At 56.9% G+C, this 24,088-nt stretch overlaps 1 protein-coding gene across 3 annotated transcripts; it reads left to right on the top strand.

The window, feature by feature from the left end:
* The first annotated feature begins 1,335 nt into the window (after positions 1 to 1,335).
* On the top strand, positions 1,336 to 23,768 carry CORO2B (coronin 2B). Of its 3 annotated transcripts, XM_005521664.3 has the most exons (14): positions 1,336 to 1,550; positions 7,264 to 7,344; positions 8,688 to 8,741; positions 12,491 to 12,691; positions 15,650 to 15,766; positions 16,795 to 16,944; positions 17,911 to 18,075; positions 18,993 to 19,109; positions 20,009 to 20,113; positions 20,419 to 20,515; positions 20,859 to 20,971; positions 21,365 to 21,455; positions 21,540 to 21,679; positions 22,290 to 23,768. In XM_005521664.3, the coding sequence occupies exons 3-14, from the start codon at positions 8,694 to 8,696 to the stop codon at positions 22,419 to 22,421; spliced, it is 1,476 nt and encodes a 491-aa protein (XP_005521721.1). In that variant the 5' UTR covers positions 1,336 to 1,550; positions 7,264 to 7,344; positions 8,688 to 8,693; the 3' UTR covers positions 22,422 to 23,768. The 3 variants fall into 3 exon arrangements, with proteins under 3 accessions (XP_005521721.1, XP_087919368.1, XP_014106749.1); XM_088063242.1 differs by lacking the exon at positions 8,688 to 8,741; XM_014251274.2 differs by lacking the exons at positions 7,264 to 7,344; positions 8,688 to 8,741.
* The last annotated feature ends 320 nt before the right edge of the window (positions 23,769 to 24,088 follow it).

Here is a 24,088-nt window from a genome sequence, read left to right as displayed (position 1 = left end):
AATAAATAATTAAATCAAGAAAAAGATGATAAATAATAAAAAATCAATAATAAAAAGTAAATAATAAATAAATAATAAAAAATAAGTAATAAATAATAAATAATAAAGGGATAAAGGGATAAATAAATGAATGTGATAATTAATTAACTAAAAGGATTCAATATTAAACGGATATTTCTCCATCTAATTATTTTATAATTATTTATTTCTACCCGCCGTCCTTCATTCCAATACCGTTCATTAAATGGCATCAAACGCGGCTCGGAAAGGGTTAAAGGGAACCGGAACCGGGACCGGGACCGGACCGGGCCTCCAAAGGGTTAAAACTGACCTGGAACCGGGACCGGACCGTGGCTTACAAAGGGTTAAAACTGACCTGGAACCGGGACTAGACCGGGGCCTCCAAAGGGTTAAAGCGGGACCGGGACCGCACCGGGGCTCCCGAAGGGTTAAACCGGGACAGGCACCGGACCGGGCTGTGAAGGAATTAAACCAGGACCGGACCGAGGCTTTGGAAGGTTAAACCGGAACCGGGCCTGATCCCGAACCGCGGCTCCCAAGGGGTTAAAACTGATCCCGAACCGGGACCGGACCGCGGCTCCCGAAGGGTTAAAGCGGGACCGGAACCGGACCGGGCTGTGAAGGGATTAAACCGGGACCGGACTGGTGCTCCTGAAGGGTTAAAGCGGGACCGGAACCGGACCGGGCTGTGAAGGGATTAAACCGGGACCGGACTGGTGCTCCTGAAGGGTTAAAGCGGGACCGGAACCGGACCGGGCTGTGAAGGGATTAAACCGGGACCGGACCGAGCTGTGAAGGGATTAAACCGGGACCGGACCGGGGCTCCCGGAGGGTTAAAGCGGGACCGGGAACGAGGCTGTGAAGGGTTAAAGTGGAACTGGGACCGGACCGGGGCTATGGAAGGGTTAAAGCGGGACCGGAACCGGACCGGGCTGTTAACCCGGTTAACCCGCTTAAAGGTTAACCCGGGACCGGACCGGGGGTCCCGAAGGGTTAAACCGGGACCGGACCGGGGCTGTGGAAGGGTTAAAACGGAACCGGACCGGGGGTCCCGGAGGGTTAAACTGGGACCAGACGGGGGGTCCCGAAGGGTTAAACCGGGACCGGGAGCGGACCGGAGTGTGAAGGGATTAAACCGGGACCGGACCGCGGCAGTGGAAGGGTTAAGGCGGAACCCCGGCAGTGGAAGGGTTAACACACGGAACCCCGGCAGTGGAAGGGTTAACACACGGAACCCCGGCAGTGGAAGGGTTAAGAGGCGGCGGAGGCTCCGGGCCCCCCCGGGGGCGGTGCGGGGCTGACATCACGGCCCCGCCGCGCCGAGCAGCGGGCAGCGCTCCCCGCCGGGCAGCGGCCACGGCCCGGCCTCCTCCTCCTCCTCCACATCCTCCTCATCCTCCTCCACATCCTCATCCTCCTCCTCCTCCTCATCCTCATCTTCCTCATCCTCCTCATCTTCATCCTCCTCCTCCTCCTCCCCCCGGTTCCCGCCGCCGCCGCCTCCTCCCCGCCGCATGACCGTGACCAAGGTAAGGCGCTGCCCGCGGTGCCCGCCAGGTGCGGCCCCTCCCGGCCCGGTTCCGCTTCTTCTCCTCCCGGCTCGGTTCCGCTGCTTCTCCTCCCGGCCCGGTTCCGCTGCTTCTCCTCCCGGCCCGGTTCCGCTTCTTCTCCTCCCGGCCCGGTTCCGCTGCTTCTCCTCCCGGCCCGGTTCCGCTTCTTCTCCCGGCCCGGTTCCACTGCTTCTCCTCCCGGCCCGGTTCCGCATCTCCTCCCCCCGGCCCGGTTCCGCTGCTTCTCCTCCCGGCCCCGTTCCGCATCTCCCACCGGCCCGGTTCCGCTGCTTCTCCTCCCGGCCCGGTTCGGCTTGTCGCGGCCCGGTTCGGGGGATCCGAGCGGAACCGGGCCCCTCCCGCGGCCGCCCCGGGCCCGCAGCGCTGCTGCAGTTTTAACCCTTGGAGGGGGCGGCGGCGCCGGGGGAGCTCCCGCGGGAGGGAGGGGCGGAGACGGAACCCCCGGTACCGGGAATGGCCCGAACCGGGAATGATCCGAACCGGGAATGGTCCTGAACCGGGAATGGTCCTGAACCGGGAATGGCCCCGAACCGGGAATGGCCCCGGTACCGGGAATGGCCCCGAACCGGGAATGGCCCCGAACCGGGGAGCCCGAACCGCGCATCCCAAACCAGGCATCACGAACCGGACATCATCAACCGGGAATGGCCCCGAACCGGGAATGGCCCCGGTACCGGGAATGGCCCCGAACCGGGAATGATCCCCGAACCGGGAATGGCCCCGAACCGGGAATGGCCCCGAACCGGGGAGCCCGAACCGCGCATCCCAAACCAGGCATCACGAACCGGACATCATCAACCGGGAATGGCCCCGAACCGGGAATGGCCCCGCACCGGGAATGATCCCCGAACCGGGAATGGTCCTGAACCGGGAGTGGTCCCCGGTACCGGGAATGGTCCTGAACCGGCAATAGCCCCCGAACCGCGGTCCCAACCCTCGATCCCAATCCAGGATCCCGGTCCAGGATCCCGCGGGCCCGGCCCCTCGCGGGGGTCGCGCATTCCCGGGATCTCTCCCTGAGCCGCTTTTCCAGCCCTTCCCGAACCTCTGCAGGTGGCCGGGAGGGCTTGGAAAACCTCGGGAATGGCTCTGGGAGCTCGGGGGGATCCCAAATCCATCCTGGAGCAGCTCCCGGATTCTCGCGGGCGGGGGAGGTTTTGCTTCCTCAGGGCTGATCCCGTCTCTTCCCATCCCGGGATCCCCGGGAGCTGATCCCGCTCTCCCATTCCCGATCCCTGATCCCGCTCTCCCATTCCCGATCCCTGATCCCGCTCTCCCATTCCCGATCCCTGATCCCGCTCTCCCATTCCCGATCCCTGATCCCGCTCTCCCATTCCCGATCCCTGATCCCGCTCTCCCATTCCCGATCCCTGATCCCGCTCTCCCATTCCCGATCCCTGATCCCGCTCTCCCATTCCCGATCCCTGATCCCGCTCTCCCATTCCCGATCCCTGATCCTGCTCTCCCGTTCCCAATCCCGCTCTCCCATCCCATGGTTCTGCCCCTGGAGCGATCCCGAGCCCCTGGATCCTGCTGGATTTGGTGACCTGGAGCAAAGGGGGAAACTCCAGAGGAGCCAACGGGGAATTTGGGATCAGGGATCCAAACCTGAGCTGATCCCAGACTCGGAATTTGGGATCAGGGATCCAAGGCCGGGCTGATTCCAGGGAATCCTTGGGAAGGCTCCGGAATGACCTCAGTGGGCTCCGGGAACGGGATCGATGATCCCATAAAAGCCCCGGGGCTGGATTGGGAAAGGCTGGAATATCGGGAATGGCGCTGGGAGCTGATCCCTCCCCAAAGCCTGGAATGGGATTTGGGAATGTCCAGGGAAAACAGGGAGAATCCGTGCCAGAATCCCAGGAAATTCCCAGCCCTTCCGGACAGGGATCGATGCCCAGGCCGGAATTTGGGATGTGAATCCACAGTCGGGATCAAAGAACCCCAAATTCCCGGGAATGCGGGGCCGCACTTGGAAGCCAGGCTGGGAATTCGGAGCCTCATTCCCAGGGATTTTATTGGAGTGGGATTTATCCCGGAAAAAAGGGAAAGCAGCTGCAGCAGGATTGGGAATTCGCTGTTGGATTTTAGGGAAGGGAAAAGTTTTCCATGATTTTATCCCAAAATTCCTTGTGCTCCCTCCGAGCTCTCCCCGTGGATTTGCTCTCCTGCGATCCATGAAATCCAAAGGAATTCCAGGAGCAGCTCGGCCCCGATTCCGGGGTTTTTCCAGGCCAAACTGGGACGCGGATCCCGGGAATCGCTCCCTGGATATTCCCTGGATTTGGAGAGGGAAGAGACTTTTCCCGGATGTTTTTTTGGCTTTCCGGAATTCCGGGAAAAGCTGCGGCGATCCAAAGGGAACGGTGGGATTTGGGGATGGGAATCGTTCCCACGGCGAGGCAGGAAAAGGGGGAAGGGGGGGGAGCTCCAGGGAATTCCTGGATCCCGGGACAGGAATTCGGGATTCTCCTCCCACGCCGGAGGAGCCGGAAACCTTGGATAAGCTTTTCCAAAGTTTGTAAATATTCCCGGGAATCCGGGGCCCAAAGGCATCCGAGACTTTTCCTGGGATTTGGGGGGGGAAGGATCTGGAATATTCCCTGGATCCGCCCCCCCCCTCACTTCCCACGGGAAGGAGCGGCCGGAGCCGCTGGGGGAGTTTGGAATTAAAAATAGGATGGAGCCGAATCCATGGGAATGCTGGGAGAGCCCGAATTCCCTGGAAAAACACCGAGGGGGTTTTTTTATTCCCGGCTTTCCAGGAGATCCGTGGGAATTTGGGATAATTCTTCCGGGTTTAATGATATATACATTTATAATTTTATAATTTTATAATTTTAAAATTTTATAATTCCTTGGTCTCGGTGCCTTGGGAAGGGAAAAGCTTCCGGAATTTTGGGAGTTCTCAGCCTGGAGAAATCTCCCGGGAAACAGGAGGAGCAGGAAGGGGGCGGGAGCGGGATTGGAGGGAGAAGGGACAGGAATGGGAACGGAATCCTTGGGAATATCCAGGGGGAATATCCAGGGGGAATATCCACAGGGGATATCCACAGGGAATATCCAGGCGGGAATTCCGCGCTCAGGGAGGGGCCGGAGTTTCGGAGCTTGGATCAGCCGCTCCCAATTCCCAGCCATTCCAGAGGCTGCTCCCAAATCCCAAAGGAATCCATGACCGGGATTTCATTTCGGGAAGAGGGATCCGGAATGATCCGGAATGATCAGAATTTTCCCCAAAAAAACCCCTGTTGAGAGGAGGAGGATCCCGGGATGATCCCACGGCTCCTCTGGATTCGATTGGCAAAATCCTGGAGCCGGGATCCGAAGGAATGGGAACATCCCAAGGGAACGGGAACATCCCAAGGGAACGGGAACATCCCAAAAATGGGAACATCCCAGGGAATGGGATCATCCCAGGGAATGGGATCATCCCAGGGAAATGGAGCCAAACCCAGATTCCAGAGGGAAAATCCCAACTATTCCCTGTCGGGATCAAATAAACGGAAGTTCTCCGTGGCTGGAGGTTGGAATGCCGGGATATTCCCGCTGGGAATTCTCGGTGTCCTCTGGAAGGGCGGATTCCGTGGCCGATCCATGGATCCATGGAAAAGCCGGATCGATCCGTGGCCGTGCCAGGAGGGAATTGGAGCGCACGGATCGATTTCCCGGGAATGCGGGATGGGGCCTCCTCCGGGGGGCTCCTGAGATGGGATCCCGGGAATTCCAAATATCCCAGAGGGGCTCCAGGAGAGCCGGATTTGGGATCATGGGACACAGGGAATGGCTCCCGCTGCCGGGGGGAGGGGCTGGATGGGATTTTGGGATTTTGGGAAGGAATTCCCGGCTGGGCTGGAATTCCCAGAGCAGCTGGAGCTGCCCCTGGATCCCTGGAATGTTCAAGGTGAGGCTTGGAGCAGCCTGGGATGGAGCCAGAGAATCCATGGAATGTGGGAGAGTTTGTTATTCCCTAAAATTCCTCTCCCTCCCTTCCCTTCCCTTCCCCATTCCCCCCCCCCATTTTTCCCCATTTTCCCCCATTTTTCCCCATTTTTTCCCCATTTTTCCCCAATTTTTTCCCCATTCTTTCCCCTTTTCCCATTTTTTCCCATTTTTTCCCCATTTTTTTCCATTTTTTCCCCATTTTTTTCCATTTTTCCCCATTTTTTCCCCATTATTCCCCCTCCCCTCATTCCCAAATTCTCCACAAAACCTTGGAAAATCCCGGCCGGGGTCCCCAATCCCTGTGGGATTAGGAACAGGGATCGGGATCCGTTGGAATCCGGGAATGGGAAAATTTCCCGGCTCCAATTAAAATTCCCCTCACCCGAGACGACTCCGTCCCTTTTTAACGAGTTCTAATTAATTGGCATTCCGGGCAATTAATTTGGGATTCAATGGAATTAATTCATTGGGATTCAATGGAATTCATTGGGATTCAGTGGAATTCACTGGGGTCGTTCCCGGGGCCTGGCGGGAATTCCGGGATCCGTAACTCACACCCGCCCGGCCGGGTGTTCCCATCCCCCTTCCCGCTTTTTTCCATGGAATTCCATCCAACCCTGAATGGTTCCATTCATCCCGGGAGCTCCATCCCGGATTCCCGGCTCCGGAGTCATTCCCTAAATCCGGCCCCGAGGGGGGAAAGAATCTGCGGATGGAGGGTGGGGGAGGGGGGAGCTGCTCCGGGGGCCCCCAAATCCCGGGATTCCGGAATTCCCAGAAATCCCGCGCTCCTTTCTTGGTGGTGAACGCTCCCAGGCCGGATCTGAGGCTGGAATGGAGCAGAATTCCCAGGAAAAGCTGTGCCGGGGAAAGGGAAAAATCAGGATTGATCAGTCGGGATCGATTGGGATCAATCGGGATCCCGGGAGATCCACAGAAATCCGGGAATTCTGGGAATGGCGGCAGCCACGTCCCTGCATCCAAAGCTTTTCCAAGCTCGTCTAAAATCCAAGGAATCTGGGTGGGAGCTGTGGCCGCCTTCCCGACGGATCCGGAATTCTCCGGGATGAGCTCGTCCCGCTCGTTCCGGCTTTTCCCTCCTCTCGGAATTCCCGAAATCCCGCTCCAGTCAGGAAAAAGCCTGGAATTGTTTTTCCCCTGGAGGAAATGGAATTCCATGGAACTCTGCCCCATCCCGCTGGGATTCCCACCGGGAATTTGCCCCTCCGGAAGCGCTGTGCGAATCCCAACAAATCCTGCCAAAAAATTATGGAAAACGATGGAAAAATCCATTTTTCCAGAAAAAAAAAACCCCAGAAGTTTGGGAAGATCCAGCAAAATTCCCAATGGAAATCCCGGGAAGCTGCCGGGGATGCTTGGGATGGGGCGGGGCCGGGAGCAGGGATCGTCACCATGGAGCTGATTCCTTGGGAATGGGAATGGGAATGGGAATGGGAATGGCTGAAAAGGCTGAGCCAAATTCCGGGAATATCCAAGGAAAACTTGGACGGGGCTTGGAGGAATCTGGGATCGGGAAATGTCCCTGGGCAGGGAACGGGATCTGAGGTCCACTCCAGAATTCCAGGATTCCGGGATTTCCAGGGATGCTGGCGAATCCCAAGCCATTCCCGGATTCCCGCGGATCCCCCGGATCCTTCTCCCGGTTTTTGGCGGCTGGGGATGGATCCCAGCTGGGAATGGGGATCCAGAGGGTTTCCTTCTTTTCCAGGCTCCCGGAGCAGCCGCGGTTCCCTGAGCTCCGGCTCCATCCCGCGGGATCCGGAGGCTCCGGAGCAGCCGAGCGGGGCAGGTGAGGATCCCGAGGGACCCGGACAGCAAATCCCGGGATTCCGTGCCAGGCTGGGAATGTCCCATCCCAGATTTCTGTCAATCATCCCAAATTTCCATCATCAATTATCCCATCCCAAATTTCCACCCATGATCCCATCCCAAATTTCCAGCAATAATCCCAAATTTCCAGCAATGATCCCAAATTTCCAGCAATCATCCCATCCCAAATTTCTGTCAATCATCCCAAATTTCCACCAATCATCCCAAATTTCCATCATCAATGATCCCATCCCAAATTTCCATCCATGATCCCATCCTAACTTTCCATCAATGATCCCAAATTCCCAGCGACGATCCCAAATTTCCACCAATTATCCCAAATTTCCATCATCAATGATTCCATCCCCAATTTCCTTCAATGATCCCAAACTTCCATCAATTGTCCCAAATTCCCAGCAATCATCCCATCCCAAATTCCCAGCACTGATCCCAAATTCCCATCATCCATGATCCCATCCCAAATTTCCCCTCTGGAAGTTGGGAATTCGCTCCCGTGGTTTTTTATCCGGAGTTTTCCGTGGATTCCCCCCCGGGGCCTGGAGCCGTTATCCCGAGGAATCTCGGAAAAGGGAGTGGGAGGAAAACCCGGCTCGCTTCCGGAATTTTTTCCGGAGGTGGAATTTTGGGATTGTTCCCGGCCCGTGGGGGCTGGGAAAGTTTGGATTTCCTCCTCCAGGAGTTTTCCCGGATGGAAAACGATCCAAGCTCTTTGCGCCTTTCTGGGAGAATTCCGTGAGATCCGTGGGAATTTGGGAAGCGGCTCCAGGATCCAGGAGGGACGAGAATTCCCGGGAATTTAAATACAAAAAAAAACCTCGGAGATTTTCCCTGGAGTTTCCAGGAAGTGAAAATCCTTGGAAAGTCGAATTCCAGGGAAATCCCAGAGAATTCCAGGCTGGAAAAAGCTCAGCTGGGAAATTCCCGACTGGAATTTACCCGTCTCCCACATTCCATGGATTCTGCTCCAAGCCCCATCCCAGCTCACCTTGAACATTCCATGGCTTTTCTGGGAATTCCAGAGAATTCCAGGGAATTCCAGAGAATTTTTCCCACTTCCCACAGGAAGAATTCCTTCCCGCCATCCCATAATCCCACTTTTCGGAATCCCAATCCAAGCTTTTCATGGAATTCCTTCTCCCTCCGGACCTCGGCAGCCGCCTGGGATCCTCCAAAGGAAAAAAAAAAGCGGGAAGAGGGATCGGGAATCGGGAATTCCGTGCCTGGGGGTCGGATCCGGGAAGGGCTCCGGGGGCTTTTCCCTGGAATTCCTGGGAAACGAATGGAATTTTTTCCTTTTCCCAGAGCTCCATGCGGGATCTGCACAAGGCCGAGGTGCTCGGGAGCAAACGCGGCCTGGTGAGTGCCCCGAGCCGGGAATTCCACAAAATCCATGGAAAACTCATCCCGGGGCAGCCCAGAGCTCCCCCCCGGGGCCGGATCCGCTCCGGAGATCTCCGGGAATGTTGGGAATTGGCGCCGTTCCCGCCCCTCATCCCGAATTCCTTTGGGTTTTCCCTCTTGGGATGAAGCGTCGAGGCTGGATTGGGAATTCCAGGAATTGTGGTGAGGTTGGATTGGGTATTCCAGCCCCAGGATGGATTGGGAATTCCAGGAATTGTGGTGAGGTTGGATCGGGAATTCCAGGGCCAGGATGGATCAGGAATTCCAGGATTGGTCTGGATTGGGAATTCCAGGAATTGTGGTGAGGTTGGATCAGGAATTCCAGCCCGGGATGGATTGGGAATTCCAGGATTGGTCTGGATTGGGAATTCCAGGAATTGTGGTGAGGTTGGATTGGGAATTCCAGGGCCAGGATGGATCAGGAATTCCAGGATTGGTCTGGATTGGGAATTCCAGGAATTGTGGTGAGGTTGGATCAGGAATTCCAGCCCGGGATGGATCGGGAATTCCAGCCCAGCTGCTGCTCCCGAGTTTTCCCCTCCCAATGGAAAGAATTCCGGGATTGGGATGGGCCGGTGCCTCCGGAGGGGGATCCCAGCCCGGATTTCACCTCCGGATCTGGATCCCAACAAACTCCGGGATATCAATCCCAAAACATCCCCTGGAGGATCCGGGATGGCCCCGAATCCCTTCCCAAACCAAATCCTTCGGGACTGAATCCCTGAGGCTCCCAAATCCCTCCATCCCGAGGGAAAATTCCCCGTGGAACCACCGGAAATTTGGGATCACGGCTCTATCCCGGGAAAGTGCCACAGCAGCGAAAATTCCCAGGAAAAAATTCCAAACATTCCCATTTTTCCCAAGTTTTCCGCAGGAGGGAATGGCGGGATGTCCCGGGATGGGATTGGGAAGCTCCGGTTCCTTCCCGGCCGTTCCCGATCCCGGATTTTCCTTGGGAAAAGCGGCTCCCGGCGGTGCCCATCAATGAGCCTTTGATGCTGGAAATGTCAAACTCCGCCATTCCCGACCTTTCCATGGAAAAAAAACTTCCAGGGATGAGCCAGATCCGGAGGGAGGGAGGGAAAACAAAAATCCCGAAATTCCCACAAAACCCGGCCTCGGTTTTATCCAGGAAATCCCAGACAGGGAATTTTTGATCCCAGTTCCCGGATCCCTTTCCAGGAGTTTTCCCACCTCGGATTTCCTTTTCCCGAGGATTTTTCCAGAGCAAATCCCTCTTTTTTTCCCCCTCTCCCCCACCGAACCCATCGGAAAATCCCGTGGGAAAATCCCGTGGGAAAAATCCCATTATTCCCGTTAAAAACACAAAAACTCCCGGAAGGAAATCCATGGAGAAGAACAAAAACCTGGAAAAGAGGGATTTTTCCTGCCAGGAATTCCAGGTGGAGGCAGGACGGGATTTCTCCGCCGCTCGGGGCGGATTTACCGGCGGCTATTTTTAGGATATCCAGGTTTTTTCGGGATTAGGGTCGGAGCCGCGCCGGCTGTTGCGGCCGGAGCTCCTTTCCCGGTTTTTCCCTTTCCCAGTTTTTCCCTCTCCCGGTTTTCCCCTCTCCCGGTTTTCCCCTTTTCCTGATTTTCTCCTTTCCCGGTTTTTCCCCTTTCCCGATTTTCTCCTTTCCCGGTTTTTCCCCTTTCCCGATTTTCTCCTTTCCCGGTTTCCCCCTCTCCCGGTTTTCCCCTCTCCCAGTTTTTCCCCTTTCCCAGTTTTTCCCTTTCCTAATTTTTCCCTCCTCCGGTTTTTTCTTTTCCCGGTTTTTCCCTCTCCCGGTTTTCCCCTCTCCCGGTTTTCCCCTCTCCCGGTTTTTCCCCTTTCCCGGTTTCCCCCTCTCCCGGTTTTCCCCTCTCCCAGTTTTTCCCCTTTCCCAGTTTTTCCCTTTCCTGTCTTTTCCCTCTCCCGGTTTTTCCCCTTTCCCGGTTTTTCCCCTCTCCCGGTTTTTCCCCTTTCCCGGTTTCCCCCTCTCCCGGTTTTCCCCTCTCCCAGTTTTTCCCCTTTCCCAGTTTTTCCCTTTCCTAATTTTTCCCTCTCCCGGTTTTTCCCCTTTCCCGGTTTTCCCCTCTCCCGGTTTTTTCCCTCTCCCGGTTTTCCCCTCTCCCGGTTTTTCCCCTCTCCCGGTTTTCCCTCTCCCGGTTTTTCCCCTCTCCCGGTTTTTCCCCTCTCCCGGTTTTCCCTCTCCCGGTTTTCCCCTCTCCCGGTTTTCCCCTCTCCCGGTTTTCCCTCTCCCGGTTTTCCCCTCTCCCGCCGTTTCCAAGGCTCCCGAGGGATGAAAGGATCCTTTGAGATCCCGGGAAAGGCCGGAGCTGCCGGGAGAGCGGGAAAAGATCCAAGAGCGGCCGGGGGCGGCTCCCGGGCCTCTTCCCGATTTTCCAGGCCTTTCCATTCCCAGGGAATCAGGGCAGAGCTGGAATTTTACTCCCGGCTTCTTTTCCCACTTTTCCAGGGGTTGCTGTTCCCAGGAAATCAGGGTAGATCTGAAGGCTTAATCCTGGAATCTTTTCCCGCTTTTCCAGGGGTTGCTATTCCCAGGGAATCAGGGCAGAGCTGGGAGTTAATCCTGGAATCTTTTCCCACTTTTCCAGGCATTCCTGTTCCCAGACCTGCTGGAATTTTATTCCCGGGTTCTTTTCCCGCTTTTCCAGGGATTGCTATTCCCAAGGAACAAGGGCAGAGCTGGGAGTTTATCCTGGAATCTTTTCCTGCTTTTCCAGGCATTCCTGTTCCCAGGGAATCAGGGAAGAACTCCTGGAATTTCACTCCCGGGTTCTTTTCCCACTTTTCCAGGCCTTGATGTTCCCAAGGAATGAGGGCAGAGCCAGGAGTTTAATCCTGGAATATTTTCCTGCTTTTCCAGGCCTTGCTGTTCCCAGAGCCGCTGGAATTTCACCCCCTGGAATCTTTTCCCGCTTTTCCAGGGGTTGCTATTCCCAAGGGCAGAGCCGGGAATTCTGCTGGATCCCCTCTGGATCCGTGCGGGAAAACCTTGGGAATCGGAACATTCCCGACGCTCCAATTCCCGCCCGTCCCTTTCCGAGCGGGAATTCCTTTGGATCCCGGCCGTGTCCCGGCATTCCCGAGCCTTTGGGAGCCTTTCCAGGGTTTTTTGGGAATGTTCATGTCGGGATGGGCCCATCCCGGTGCGTCCGTGTCCCGCTGAGCACCGATGGATTGGGGCTTTGGGAATAACGGGATTCTTGGGAATAACGGGATTTGTTGGGAATGGGATTCTTTGAGAATGAGATTTTTTGGGAATGGGATTCCTTGGGAATGGAATTTCTTGGGAATGGGATTTGTTGGGAATAGGATTTTTTTGGGAATGGGATTTTTGGGAAAAATGGGGTTTTTTTGGGAATAATGGGTTTTTTTGGGAATGGGATTCCTTGGGAATGGGATTCTTCGGGAATAATGGGATTCTTTGAGAATGGGATTTTTTGGGAGTGGGATTTTTTGGGAATAATGGGATTTTTGGGGGAGTGGGATTTCTTGGGAATTGGATTTTTTGGGATTTTTTTGGGAATTCCGAGCCTTCTTTTCGAGCTTTTCGGGATCCACTCCTCTCTCCAGGGAGCGCTTTCAATTCTTCGGGAACGTTCGTGTCGGGATGGTCCCACCCCCACGGGAAAAACCCCAGGAATGGGGGGGGGGATTTTTCCCGGGAACGCCGAATTCCCGCCTTTTCCCGCAGATGTCATGGCGGCCGCAGTACCGCAGCTCCAAGTTCCGGAATGTTTACGGGAAGGCGGCGAGCCGGGAGCTCTGCTTCGACGGAATTCCCATCACCAAGAACGTCCACGACAATCATTTCTGCGCCGTCAACGCGCGATTCCTCGCCATCGTCACCGAGAGCGCCGGCGGCGGCTCCTTCCTCGTCATCCCGCTGGAGCAGGTGAGACATTCCCGACCGGAATTCCCAAAAAATTCCCGCTGGTTTTCCTGGGGTTCCTTCCTCGTTGTCCCGCTGGAGCAGGTGAGACATTCCCAACCAGAATTCCCAAAAAAAGGGTTCAAATTCCTCCGGTTCTTCCTGGGGTTCCTTCTTCGTCATCCCACTGGAGCAGGTGAGACATTCCTGATGGGAATTCCCAAAAATGTGTCAGAATTCCTGCTGGTTTTCCTGGGGTTTCCATGTCATTCCACTGAGACAGGGAGGATTCCCAATGGGAATTCCCAAAAAAGAGTCAGAATTCCTGATGGTTTTCCTGGGGTTCCTTCCTCATCAACCCGCTGGAGCAGGGGGAATTCCCAACTGGAATTCCCAAAAAAGTGTCCAAATTCCAGCTGCTTTTCTGGGAGTTTCCTTGTGGCTCCTGGGAATTCCCAGCTGGAGCCATCCCATCCCATCCCATCCCATCCCATCCCATCCCATCCCATCCCATCCCATCCCATCCCATCCCATCCCATCCCATCCCATCCCATCCCATCCCATGGATCCCATCCCATGGATCCCATCCCATGGATCCCATCCCATCCCATCAATCCCATCCCATCCCATCCTTCCGCCCTTTCCCATTCCCGCCTTTCCCGGATTCCTCACCCGTTCCGGAGGCAGCTCCAGATGGAAGGAATTCTAATCAGGAATTCCAATCAGGATTTAATTGCGGAGCACAGCTTGAGCCTCATTAATATTCCCCCAAAAAAAACCCCGGGAACTGCGGCTCCGGCTCCATCCCGGCTCCTTCCTCACGGATCCCAGCTGGAATCTCCATCCCCAAATCCTGAGGAACAGCCCCAAATTCCCGGAAAAATCCCAACTTTTCTTTATTTATTTTTTCCTGGCCAAACGGAAGCGTTGGGATGCTGGGAAATCCCGGGATATCCAGCGGATCGATCCCGGCTGGAGGAGTTAAAAAATTCCCGTTTTTTTTTTCTCCCCTCCGGAGCCTGATGAGCTCATTAAGGAGAATTTTCCTTGGGAATCGGCAGCTCCCTAATTAATCCGACTCCGTAATTAGCAGCTAACGAAGGTGACCCGGACACCGCCGAGCCGCTCCCGGGATTTGCCGCCGTATTTTTGGATCTTTTTCCCTGGATTTTGCCCTCTGGAATCTGGGCCGAGCTGTCAGCTCATCCCAAAATCCGCATCCCGGCTTTTCCAGGGGGAGATCCCAGGGATTTGTGGGGTGGGAATTGGGAGCTTCGTTCCTCCCAAATTCCGGAGCCTCGGGATTGGGAAGGAGCCCGTCCCCAGCACCGGGATAAAAATATCCCGAGGGAGTGGGAGGAGGACCGGGAAGAGCGGGATTGGCTCCATGGGAACGGGAGAATCCCGGAATTCTGGAATGGTTTGGGTTGGAAAAGAGCTCAAAGCTCATCCCAATCCATGGGCAGGACAGGGAGGGATTTGGGATGGGGAAAAGCTGGATTTGGGAGAGAACAGGGCTGGATTTGGGATGGGACAGGGATGGATTTGGGATAAGGGAAAAGATGGATTTGGGATAAAAGAAAAGATGGATTTGGGATGGGGAAAAGGATGGATTTGGGATAGGGAAAAGCCGGGTTTGGGATAGGGAATTCCCAATTCCAGTCTGGATATTGTTTGGGAATTCCCAAACCTCCTCAGGTTCCTTTCCACGTTCCCTTGGGATTTTCCACCCGGATCCGGAGGCTGCACCAATCAATCCCTGGGGTTTTCCATGTGGGATTGAAGGATGGGGCGGAACAAAGGGATTTTTCCAAGTTTCTGGAGCTTCCCAGGGAATCCGGTAGCGCTCCCGGTTTGTGTTTCCCAAGGGAAAAGCGCTCGGGGAATTTTGGAAGTTGGGATCATTTATCCAAGATTTCCTGCCGGATGGATTTCCGGGAAAACCGGGATTCAGCCCCGGCCAGGGCGGAGCCGCTCCGAGGGTGGGAATTGTGGATTTTTCCCATCCCTCGGATTTGCTGCTGCCGGATCCGATGGAAAATTCATCCCAGATTTCCATCCGGGAGGGAAATTCCTTCTCTCCCATCCCAGAACCGGCTCTGAGCCCTCTGGAATTCCCGGGATTCTCTCCACAGAGCCGGATCTGGATGATCCTGGGGGAATTCCGGGATGGCATTCCCCGATTCCGGAATCCGGAGGGTTCCCATTCCCCATCCTATCCCAGCCCTTCCCAGGGACAGAATTCCCAATCCCCACAAATCCACGTTGTTCCCAAATCCTTTTCCCGAAGGATTTCCCCTTTTCCAAGCGCCTCGGCGAAGGGGGAGGGGCGGAGGATTTCCTCCTTCCAGCGTTTTCCATGGAAAAGCTCGGAGCCGCCGGAGCCGTTCCCGCGGGGCCGGAATCTGGGTCACCGAGCTTCCCGCGGATCAGGGATCCAGGGATTAGGGATTCACCTTGGATTAACTCCAGGCTGCCGCCAAGGCCCCGCTGAAAAACCGGCAAAACGCAGCCGGAATCCCGGAATTTTTTAGGGATTTTCCTAAAAAAAAACCCAGAATTTTTTTTATTTTTCCTTTCCCTCCTCCGGGTGCTCCGGGATCGGCGCATTCCGTGTCCTTTTCCCTCCGAGCGCGACCGATTCCAATCAAAATCCCGGAATTCCTGGGGAAAAGGCGACCCCATTCCCAGAGGGGTTGGGAATCCCTTGGGAATTCTCTGTGATCTGGGAGCGCTTTTCCAGCCCCGATATTCCAGGATTCTGTGAATTCCCAGAGTTCCCGGCTGTCCTTTCCCTGATCCCAGGCACGGATCAGCCGGGAATACTGGGAATACCGGGAATACCGGGAATACCGGACAGACCCAACCCCCGCTCGGCCCATCCCTGCTCCCCTCCTTCCTCCGGCAATTCCCGGGAATCGCCGATTCCTCCTGGAACTGTCCGGGTTTTTCCCGACCTTTTCCCTCCGCTTCCCGTTGCAGACCGGCCGGATCGAGCCCAATTATCCCAAAGTTTGCGGCCACCAGGGAAACGTCCTGGACATCAAATGGAATCCCTTCATTGAGAACGTCATCGCCTCCTGCTCCGAGGACACCTCGGTGAGCCGCAATTCCGGGATGCAATTCCCGCATCCCTCCCCATTCCCGGTTTTTCTCTCCCCTCGGCATTCGGTTTGGGAATGCTGAGGGTGAGAGGCCGATCCCGAATTGTGTCCGGCTCCTGGGCCCATTCCTTATTTATCCTCGATTGGCCCATCTGGCCAATCCCGGAATTCCAGGACAAACCAGGGAATTGGGCCATTCCCAAGGCCGTTCCAGCTGCGGATCAATCCCAGCTGGATCTTCCCAAGGATTCCTTATTTATCCTCGAGGGCCCATTGGAAATGGGGCTGATCCCAGAATTCCAGGACAAACCAGGGAATTGGGCCATTCCCAAGGCCGTTCCAGCTGTGGATCAATCCCAGCTGGATCTTCCCAAGGATTCTTTATTTATCCTCGAGGGCCCATTGGAAATGGGGCTGATCCCAGAATTCCAGGACAAACCAGGGAATTGGGCCATTCCCAACCCTATTCCAGCTGCGGATTGATCCCAGCTGGATTTTTCCCAAGGATTCCTTATTTATCCTCGAGGGCCCATTGGCAGCAGGGCCGATCCTGGAATTCCTGAACAAAACAGGAACTCAAATGCAGGAATTGGGTCATTCCCAAGGCCATTCCAGCTGTGGATCAATCCCAGCTGGATCTTCCCAAGGATTCCTTATTTATCCTCGAGGGCCCATTGGAAATGGGGTTGATCCCGGAATTCCTGGACAAACCAGGGATTCAAACCAGGGAATTGGGCCATTCCCAACCTCCATTCCAGCTGTGGATCAATCCCAGCTGGATTTTCCCAAGGATTCCTTATTTATCCTCGAGGGCCCATTGGCAGCAGGGCCAATCCCGGAATTCCTGGACAAACCAGGGAATCTGGCCATTCCCAAGGCCATTCCAGCTGCGGATCGATCCCAGCTGGATTCCCCCAAGGATTCCTCCTTCACCCACCCCGCGTCAGCTGGGCCCATCCCGGAATCCCTGGAAGCTTTTCCTTGGGGAATTTGCTCCCGAGGCGCTGCCGGGCGCGGTTGCAGGTGCGGATCTGGGAGATTCCGGAGGGGGGATTGAAGCGGAACATGACGGAGGCGGCGCTGGAGCTGTTCGGGCACAGCCGGCGCGTGGGGCTCGTCGAGTGGCACCCGACCACCAACAACATCCTGCTCAGCGCCGGATACGACTACAAGGTGGGAATTCCCGGGAATGCCGAGCCCCGGGGTTCATCCCGGGATTTGGATGGAGGGGAGAGCTGGAATGGGGAGGGGTGGGAGGAGATGGGAATGGAGCCTCCTTCCGGGATTGCTGTGGGGCAGGGAGAGATTCCATGGGAAAGGGAGAGATTCCGTGGGAAAGGGAGAGGTTCCATGGGAAAAGGAGAGGTTCCATGGGAAAGGGAGAGGTTCCATGGGAAAGGGAGAGGTTCCATGGGAAAGGGAGAGGTTCCATGGGAAAGGGAGAGATTCCATGGGAAAGGGAGAGGTTCCATGGGTAAAAAGGGAGAGGTTCCATGGGTAAAAAGGGAGAGATTCCATAGATCAGGAACAGCTTCCAAAAAACCTGGAACAGCTTCCATAGAACAGGAACAGCTCCCGCCGTTCCCAGTTGTAGCTCCTGCCATTCCCAGTCACAGCTCCCAAAAACCAGGAACAGTTCCCAGAAAAACCCAGAGCAGCCCCCAAAAACCAGGAGCAGCTCCCACCATTCCCAGTGCCATTCCTGCCATTCCCAGCACCATTCCCAGTAGCAGCTCCCACCATTCCCAGTGCCATTCCTGCCATTCCCAGTGCCATTCCCAGCACCATTCCCAGTAGCAGCTCCCACCATTCCCAGTGCCATTCCTGCCATTCCCACCATTCCCAGCACCATTCCCACCATTCCCAGTGCCATTCCTGGTGCCATTCCCGGTGCCATTCCCAGCGCCATTCCCACCATTCCCGGTGCCATTCCCGGTGCCATTCCCAGTGCCATTCCCACCATTCCCAATGCCATTCCCAGTGCCATTCCCAATACCATTCCCAGTGCCGTTCCCGGTGCCGTTCCCGGTGCCGTTCCCGGTGCCGTTCCCGGTGCCATTCCCAGTGCCATTCCCGGTGCCGTTCCCGGTGCCATTCCTGGTGCCATTCCCAGTGCCATTCCCGGTGCCGTTGCGGCAGGTGCTGATCTGGAACCTGGAGCTGGGCGAGCCGGTGAAGATGCTGGATTGCCACTCGGACGTGATCCTGTGCATGTCCTTCAACAGCGACGGGAGCCTCCTGGCCACCGCCTGCAAGGACCGGCGCCTGCGCGTGCTGGAGCCGCGCTCCGGGAAGGTCCTGCAGGTGCGACGGAGAATCCCATGGGATGGGGCGGGAATGGAGCCCCTGGATGGGCTCCCGTTGGGATTCGGTGCTCCATGGTGGAGGTGGTGGGAAAGGGGAGGAGTTGGGGGGTTTGGTTCAAGAGCGGCTTCCAAAAACTGGGAACGGCTCCCGAAAACCGGGAACGGCTCCCGAAAACAGGGAGCGGCTCCTGAGAACCGGGAGCAGCTCCCACCATTGCCCAGGAGCAGCTCCCAAAAACCAGGAGCAGCTTCCGAATACCGGGAGCGGCTCCTGAGTATGGGGAACGGCTCCCGAAAACCAGGAGCAGCTCCAAAAACCGTGAGCGGCTCCCAAAAACCGGGAGCGGCTCCCACCATTCCCAAGAGCAGCTCCCAAAAACCAGGAGCAGCTCCAAAAACCGGGAACGGCTCCTGAGAACCAGGAGCGGCTCCCAAAAACCAGGAGCAGCTCCAAAAACCGTGAGCGGCTCCTGAGAACCAGGAGCGGCTCCCAAAAACCGGGAACAGCTCCCGGAAACGGGAGTAGCTCCTAAAAACCAGGAGCAGCTCCCAAAAACCGGGAACAGCTCCCGAAAACCAGGAGCAGCTCCCACCATTCCCAGGAGCGGCTCCCAAAAACCGGGAAAGGCTCCCAAAAACCGGGAACAGCTCCCTAAAACCAGGAGCAGCTCCCACCATTCCCAGGAGCAGCTCCCAAAACCCGGGAAAGGCTCCCAAAAACCGGGAGCGGCTCCTGAAAACCAGGAGTCGGGAGGAGGGCAGAGGGCTCTCCCTGACCCCCGGGAAAATGGGAATTTTGGCTTATCCAGGGGCTTTCCCCGGGATTTCCCCGGGATGGGAGCGGGGGAGCAGGGACGGGGCTTTCCTGGGATGGGAATTCCGAAGGGAATTCCAGAGCCCGTTCCCGCCCCGCAGGAGGCGAGCTGCAAAAATCACCGCGTCAACCGCGTGGTTTTCCTGGGAAACACCAAACGGCTCCTGACCACGGGAGTGTCCCGCTGGAACACCCGGCAGATCGCGCTCTGGGACCAGGTCAGTGCCGCTGGAATTCCTGCTCCATCCCGCTGGAATTGCTGCTCTATCCCTGCCGGAATTCCTGCTCCATCCCGCTGGAATTCCTGCTCCATCCCGCTGGAATTCCTGCTCCATCCCGCTGGAATTCCTGCTCCATCCCGCTGGAATTCCTGCTCCATCCCGCTGGAATTGCTGCTCTATCCCTGCCGGAATTCCTGCTCCATCCCTGCCGGAATTCCTGCTCCATTCCTGCCGGAATTCCTGCTCCATCCCTGCCAGGATCCGGTTCCATCCCTGCCGGAATTCCTGCTCCGTTCCCGCTGGAATTCCTGCTCCCATCCCTGCCGAAATTCCTGCTCCAACCCCGCCAGGATCCTGCTCCATTCCCGCTGGAATTCCTGCTCCATCCTGGGCAGGATCCCTGCTCCATCCCTGCCGGAATTCCTTCTCTAACCCCACCACGATCCTGTTCCATCCCTGCCAGAATTCCTGCTCTATCCCGGGCAGGATCCCGCTCCGTCCCTGCCGGAATTCCTGCTGCATTCCCACTGGAATTCCTGCTCTATCCCTGCCGGAATTCCTGCTCCATCCCGGGCAGGATCCCATCCCATCCCTGCCGGAATTCCTGCTCCATTCCCTGACGGAATTCCTGCTCCATTCCCGCCGGGATCCGGTTCCATCCCTGCCGGAATTCCTGCTCCATCCCGGGCAGGATCCCATCCCATCCCTGCCGGAATTCCCGCTCCATCCCCGCCGGGATCCGGTTCCATCCCTGCCGGAATTCCTGCTCCATCCCGGGCAGGATCCCATCCCATCCCATCCCATCCCTGCCGGAATTCCCGCTCCATTCCCGCCGGGATCCCGCTCCGCTCCGCGCGGGATGCCGCGGCGAGCTGCGGGATTTTCCCGTTTTCCAGGAGGATTTATCCATGCCCCTGACGGAGGAGGAGATCGATGGACTCTCGGGGCTCCTCTTCCCCTTCTACGACGCCGACACCCACATGCTCTACCTGGCCGGGAAGGTACCGGGACACGGCATTCCCAAAAAGCCCCCCGGGAATTCGGATCCAGGGATATCCCCGCCACGGGAACACATTCCATCAGGATCCAGGGATATCCCCGCCACGGGAACACATTCCATCACCCCCGCCCAAGCCAGGGCATTCCCGCGATCCAGGGGCAGCCCCGGTTTCTCCGGGAATTCCATCCCCGCCTCTCCCCAGGGAACAACTCCCGATATCGCGATATCCATCCCTTGGAAATGCTCCTAATCCCGGGGTTTTTTTCCCACTTTTTCCATTCCCATCCCTGTTCCCGGCTGTTCCAGGGGGATGGGAATATCCGGTACTACGAGATCGGCTCGGAGAAGCCGTACCTGAGTTACCTGATGGAATTCCGCTCGCCGGCTCCGCAGAAAGGGCTCGGTAAGGGCGGAATTCCCGCGGGATGGGGAAGGAGCGGCACCAGGAAAAGGGCTTGGATCGGGTTTGGGTTGGGATTTTCCATGCGGGAATTCCGGGCCGATCCCGGTGTTCTCAGGGATTTTCCGTGCGGGAATTCCGGGGTTGATCCCGGTGCTCTCAGGGATTTTCCATGCGGGAATTCCGGGGCCGATCCTGATGCTCTCAGGGATTTTCCATGCGGGAATTCCGGGGCTGATCCCGATGCTCTCAGGGATTTTCCACGTGGGAATTCCGGGGCCGATCCCGGTGATCTCAGGGATTTTCCATGCAGGAATTCCGGTCCGATCCCGCTGTCTCTCCGCAGGGGTGATGCCGAAGCACGGCCTGGACGTCTCGGCCTGTGAAGTTTTCCGTTTCTACAAACTCATCACGCTCAAGGGTCTCATCGAGCCCATCTCCATGATCGTCCCCCGGCGGGTGAGCCCCGGGATCCGGGAATCTCCCGCATCCCGAACGTCCCGTCCCAGCTCCGGAGCCTCCTGCCCATCCCGGCTCCATCCCCGGATCCCGCCGTCCGTCCTCATCCCGGGGAATTTCCCCCACGGTTTAACGGGAACGCTTTTAGGGAATGTTTCTCCCAGGGTTGGGTCTCGCCTGAGGATTTTTGGGAATTTCTCTCTCGGATCGGGGTTTTCTGGGAAGCAAATCCGGCTGGGGGTGGGAACGCCATCCCAGGTTCTCAGCACTTCCCAAATTTCCTCCCCGCGCCCAGAGATTCCCGATTTTCCGGGTGTTTATTCCCTCGGTGGGGGGAGGGGAGCGGATTCCCAGATCCGTTCCCGGATCCCAGCGCTGTTCCCGTTTTCCCAGTCGGACACGTACCAGGAGGACATTTACCCCATGACTCCGGGCACGGAGCCGGCCCTGACCCCGGACGAGTGGCTCAGTGGGGTCAACCGAGGTAAAGCCAGTGGGGGACGATCCCAGAAATCTCCGGGATGCGGGAAAAGGGCTGGCAGGCGGTGATCCGGGGGTTTTCCCGCAGATCCCATCCTGGTGTCGCTGAAGGAGGGATACAAGAGGAATTCCAAGGTGGTGTTCAAGGCGCCGGTGAGGGAGAAGAGGAGCGTGGTGGTCAACGGGATCGACCTCCTGGAGAACGTCCCGCCCCGCACGGAGAACGAGGTGGGGCAGCCCCGGAGCGGGAATGGGAAAATGGGAATGGGAAAATGGGGATGGGGAAACGGGAATGGGAAAATGGGGATGGGAAAATGGGGATGGGAATGGGAATGGGATGGGAAAATGGGAATGGGAATGGGAAAATGGGGATGGGAATGGGAATGGGAAAATAGGATGGGAATGGACCTGGAAATGCACTGCGCTGCCAGTCTCCATTCCAATGCAGAAGAGACTGTGGGATCCACCAGGACTGGGATCCCGGGATCCATCCCAGGACGTTCCCATGGAAATGTGGGATCCATCCCATGATCCTTTCCCATGGTGGACAGCTTTTCCAGGGACACTTCCCACCGTTCCAGGCTGCTCCAGCCAGACCTTGGGCACTTCCAGGGATCCAGGGGCAGCTGCAGCTTCCCTGGGAATTCCATCCCAGGCCCTCCCCACCCTCCCAGCTGGGAATTCCTTCCCAAAATCCCACGGAAATCTCCCATCCTTCAGTTCAAACCCATCCCTCATCCCCAAAAATTTTGTCCCATTCCCAACACGGAGCCGGCAAAACCCTGGGATGAGCCGATCCCAGCGGCTCCATCCCATCATCTCCATCCTGCTTTTCCAGCTGCTCCGGATGTTCTTCCGGCAGCAGGACGAGATCCGGCGCCTGAAGGATGAGCTCTCGCAGAAGGACGTTCGGATCCGGCAGCTCCAGCTGGAATTAAAGAACTTCCGGAACAGCCCCAAGAACAATTGAGCCCATCCAGGGCCCTTTTCTAAAGCCATTCCCAAGTTTCTACTCCCAAATTCCCTGGATTTGCTCACCCGCGGCGCAATTCCGGAATCCGCGGCTGCCGAGAGCCTGGAATCGCGTCCCGCGCGTCTCGTCCGGCACTAATCCCGCTCTAACCCGATTCCTGGGAATGCCTGGAGGCTCCGGGTCCTGTCGGATGTCGGGATGAGCCCGGGTGGATTCCCGGGAAAAGGCGGAAATTCCCCGCTCTTCCTTTCTTCTCCTATGCAAAAACGCGACGGCGGGAACGGAACTGGAAAAGGGGCGGGAAGAGGGAAGGGCTGGATGGGCCAAGGGGATTCCGGGTGGGAATCCGGGATCCTTCCCGGGCTGGGAGTTTGGGATCCTTCCCGTGATCCTTGCCCATGGTGGGAGCCTGGGATCCTTCCCATGGCAGGAGGAGGGGATCCTTCCCGAGGTGGGAATCTGGGATCGTTCCATGGTGGGAATCTGGGATCATTCCATGGTGGGAATCTGGGATCCTTCCCGAGGTGGGAATCTGGGATTGTTCCATGCTGGGAATCTGGGATTGTTCCATGGTGGGAATCTGGGATCGTTCCATGCTGGGAATCTGGGATTGTTCCATGGTGGGAATCTGGGATCATTCCATGGTGGGAATCTGGGATTGTTCCATGCTGGGAATCTGGGATCGTTCCATGGTGGGAATCTGGGATTGTTCCATGCTGGGAATCTGGGATCCATCCTGCAGTTGGAGACTGGGATCCATCCCAGGACCCTTTCCCATGGTGAGAACTTGGGATCCTTCCTGGGATGGGAATCTGGGATCCTTCCTGAGGTGGGAATCTGGGATCATTCCTGGGATGGGAATCTGGGATCCTTCCTGAGGTGGGAATCTGGGATCATTCCATGCTGGGAATCTGGGATCCTTCTTGTGGTAGGAATTTGGGATCCTTCCCATGCTGGGAATCTGGAATCCAGCCCAGGACCCTTTCCCACAGTTGGAACTTCCCATGGTGGGATCCCGGGATATTCCCGGGGTGCTGCCCCAGGGCTGGATCCCGAGGGTGGATCCCGAGGGTGGAACGACACCAGATCCCAATTCCCAGAGATCCCAATTCCCACTCGATCCAGGCCACTGAAGTTCCCGGGGTGGATCTGTCCCGTCCGTGTCCCGCGTTCCCACCGTTCATTCCCGGTATTCCCGGCGTTCGTTCCCGGTATTCCTGCCGTTCATTCCCGCCGTTCATTCCCGGTATTCCCGGCGTTTCCCGCTGCCTTCCCCGTGCTGTCATTCCCGATTATTTATGCTCCCGCGGGATAGCGATGGAATAAAACCTTTGCAGGATACCAGAGCCGTGTTCCCGCTTTTCCTTCTCCATCCGGGGGGATCCCAAGGGAAATCCCGGGATTTGCGATTCCTCCGGAGCAGCCGGATCCCGCAATCCAGCGGGGATCCTCCTTCCGGCATTCCCGGCTCATCCCAACGTTTTCCAGAGGGAGGAAAAGCCGGATGAAGCTTCCCCAGGATCCGGGAGCTCCTCGTTCCCAGCCCAGCAAAGCCGGGAGAGGATTTTCCGGGAGAAAGGCTCCGGTTTTCCGGGATAATCCCGTGGAATTCCCAAGGGAAAACATTCCAGGAGCTTCACTCACCCCCAACCTCGCCCTGGGCT

The sequence above is a fragment of the Pseudopodoces humilis genome, chromosome 16 (genome assembly GCF_049639895.1).
Source record: "Pseudopodoces humilis isolate 2021_Gansu_Grassland_sample_001 chromosome 16, ASM4963989v1, whole genome shotgun sequence".
NCBI lineage: Eukaryota > Metazoa > Chordata > Aves > Passeriformes > Paridae > Pseudopodoces > Pseudopodoces humilis.
The sequence above is the reverse complement of the archived record's forward strand: the minus strand, read 5'-3'. Positions and strand labels throughout refer to the sequence as shown.

Excerpts from the sequence above, each read along its gene's own strand:
- CORO2B (XM_005521664.3), top strand. The coding sequence starts at position 8,694 with ATGCGGGATCTGCACAAGGCCGAGGTGCTCGGGAGCAAACGCGGCCTG. Across the intron at positions 15,767-16,794 it reads CCTGCTCCGAGGACACCTCG|GTGCGGATCTGGGAGATTCC; the intron begins GTGAGCCGCAAT and ends GCGCGGTTGCAG. Across the intron at positions 21,456-21,539 it reads GCTCAGTGGGGTCAACCGAG|ATCCCATCCTGGTGTCGCTG; the intron begins GTAAAGCCAGTG and ends GTTTTCCCGCAG.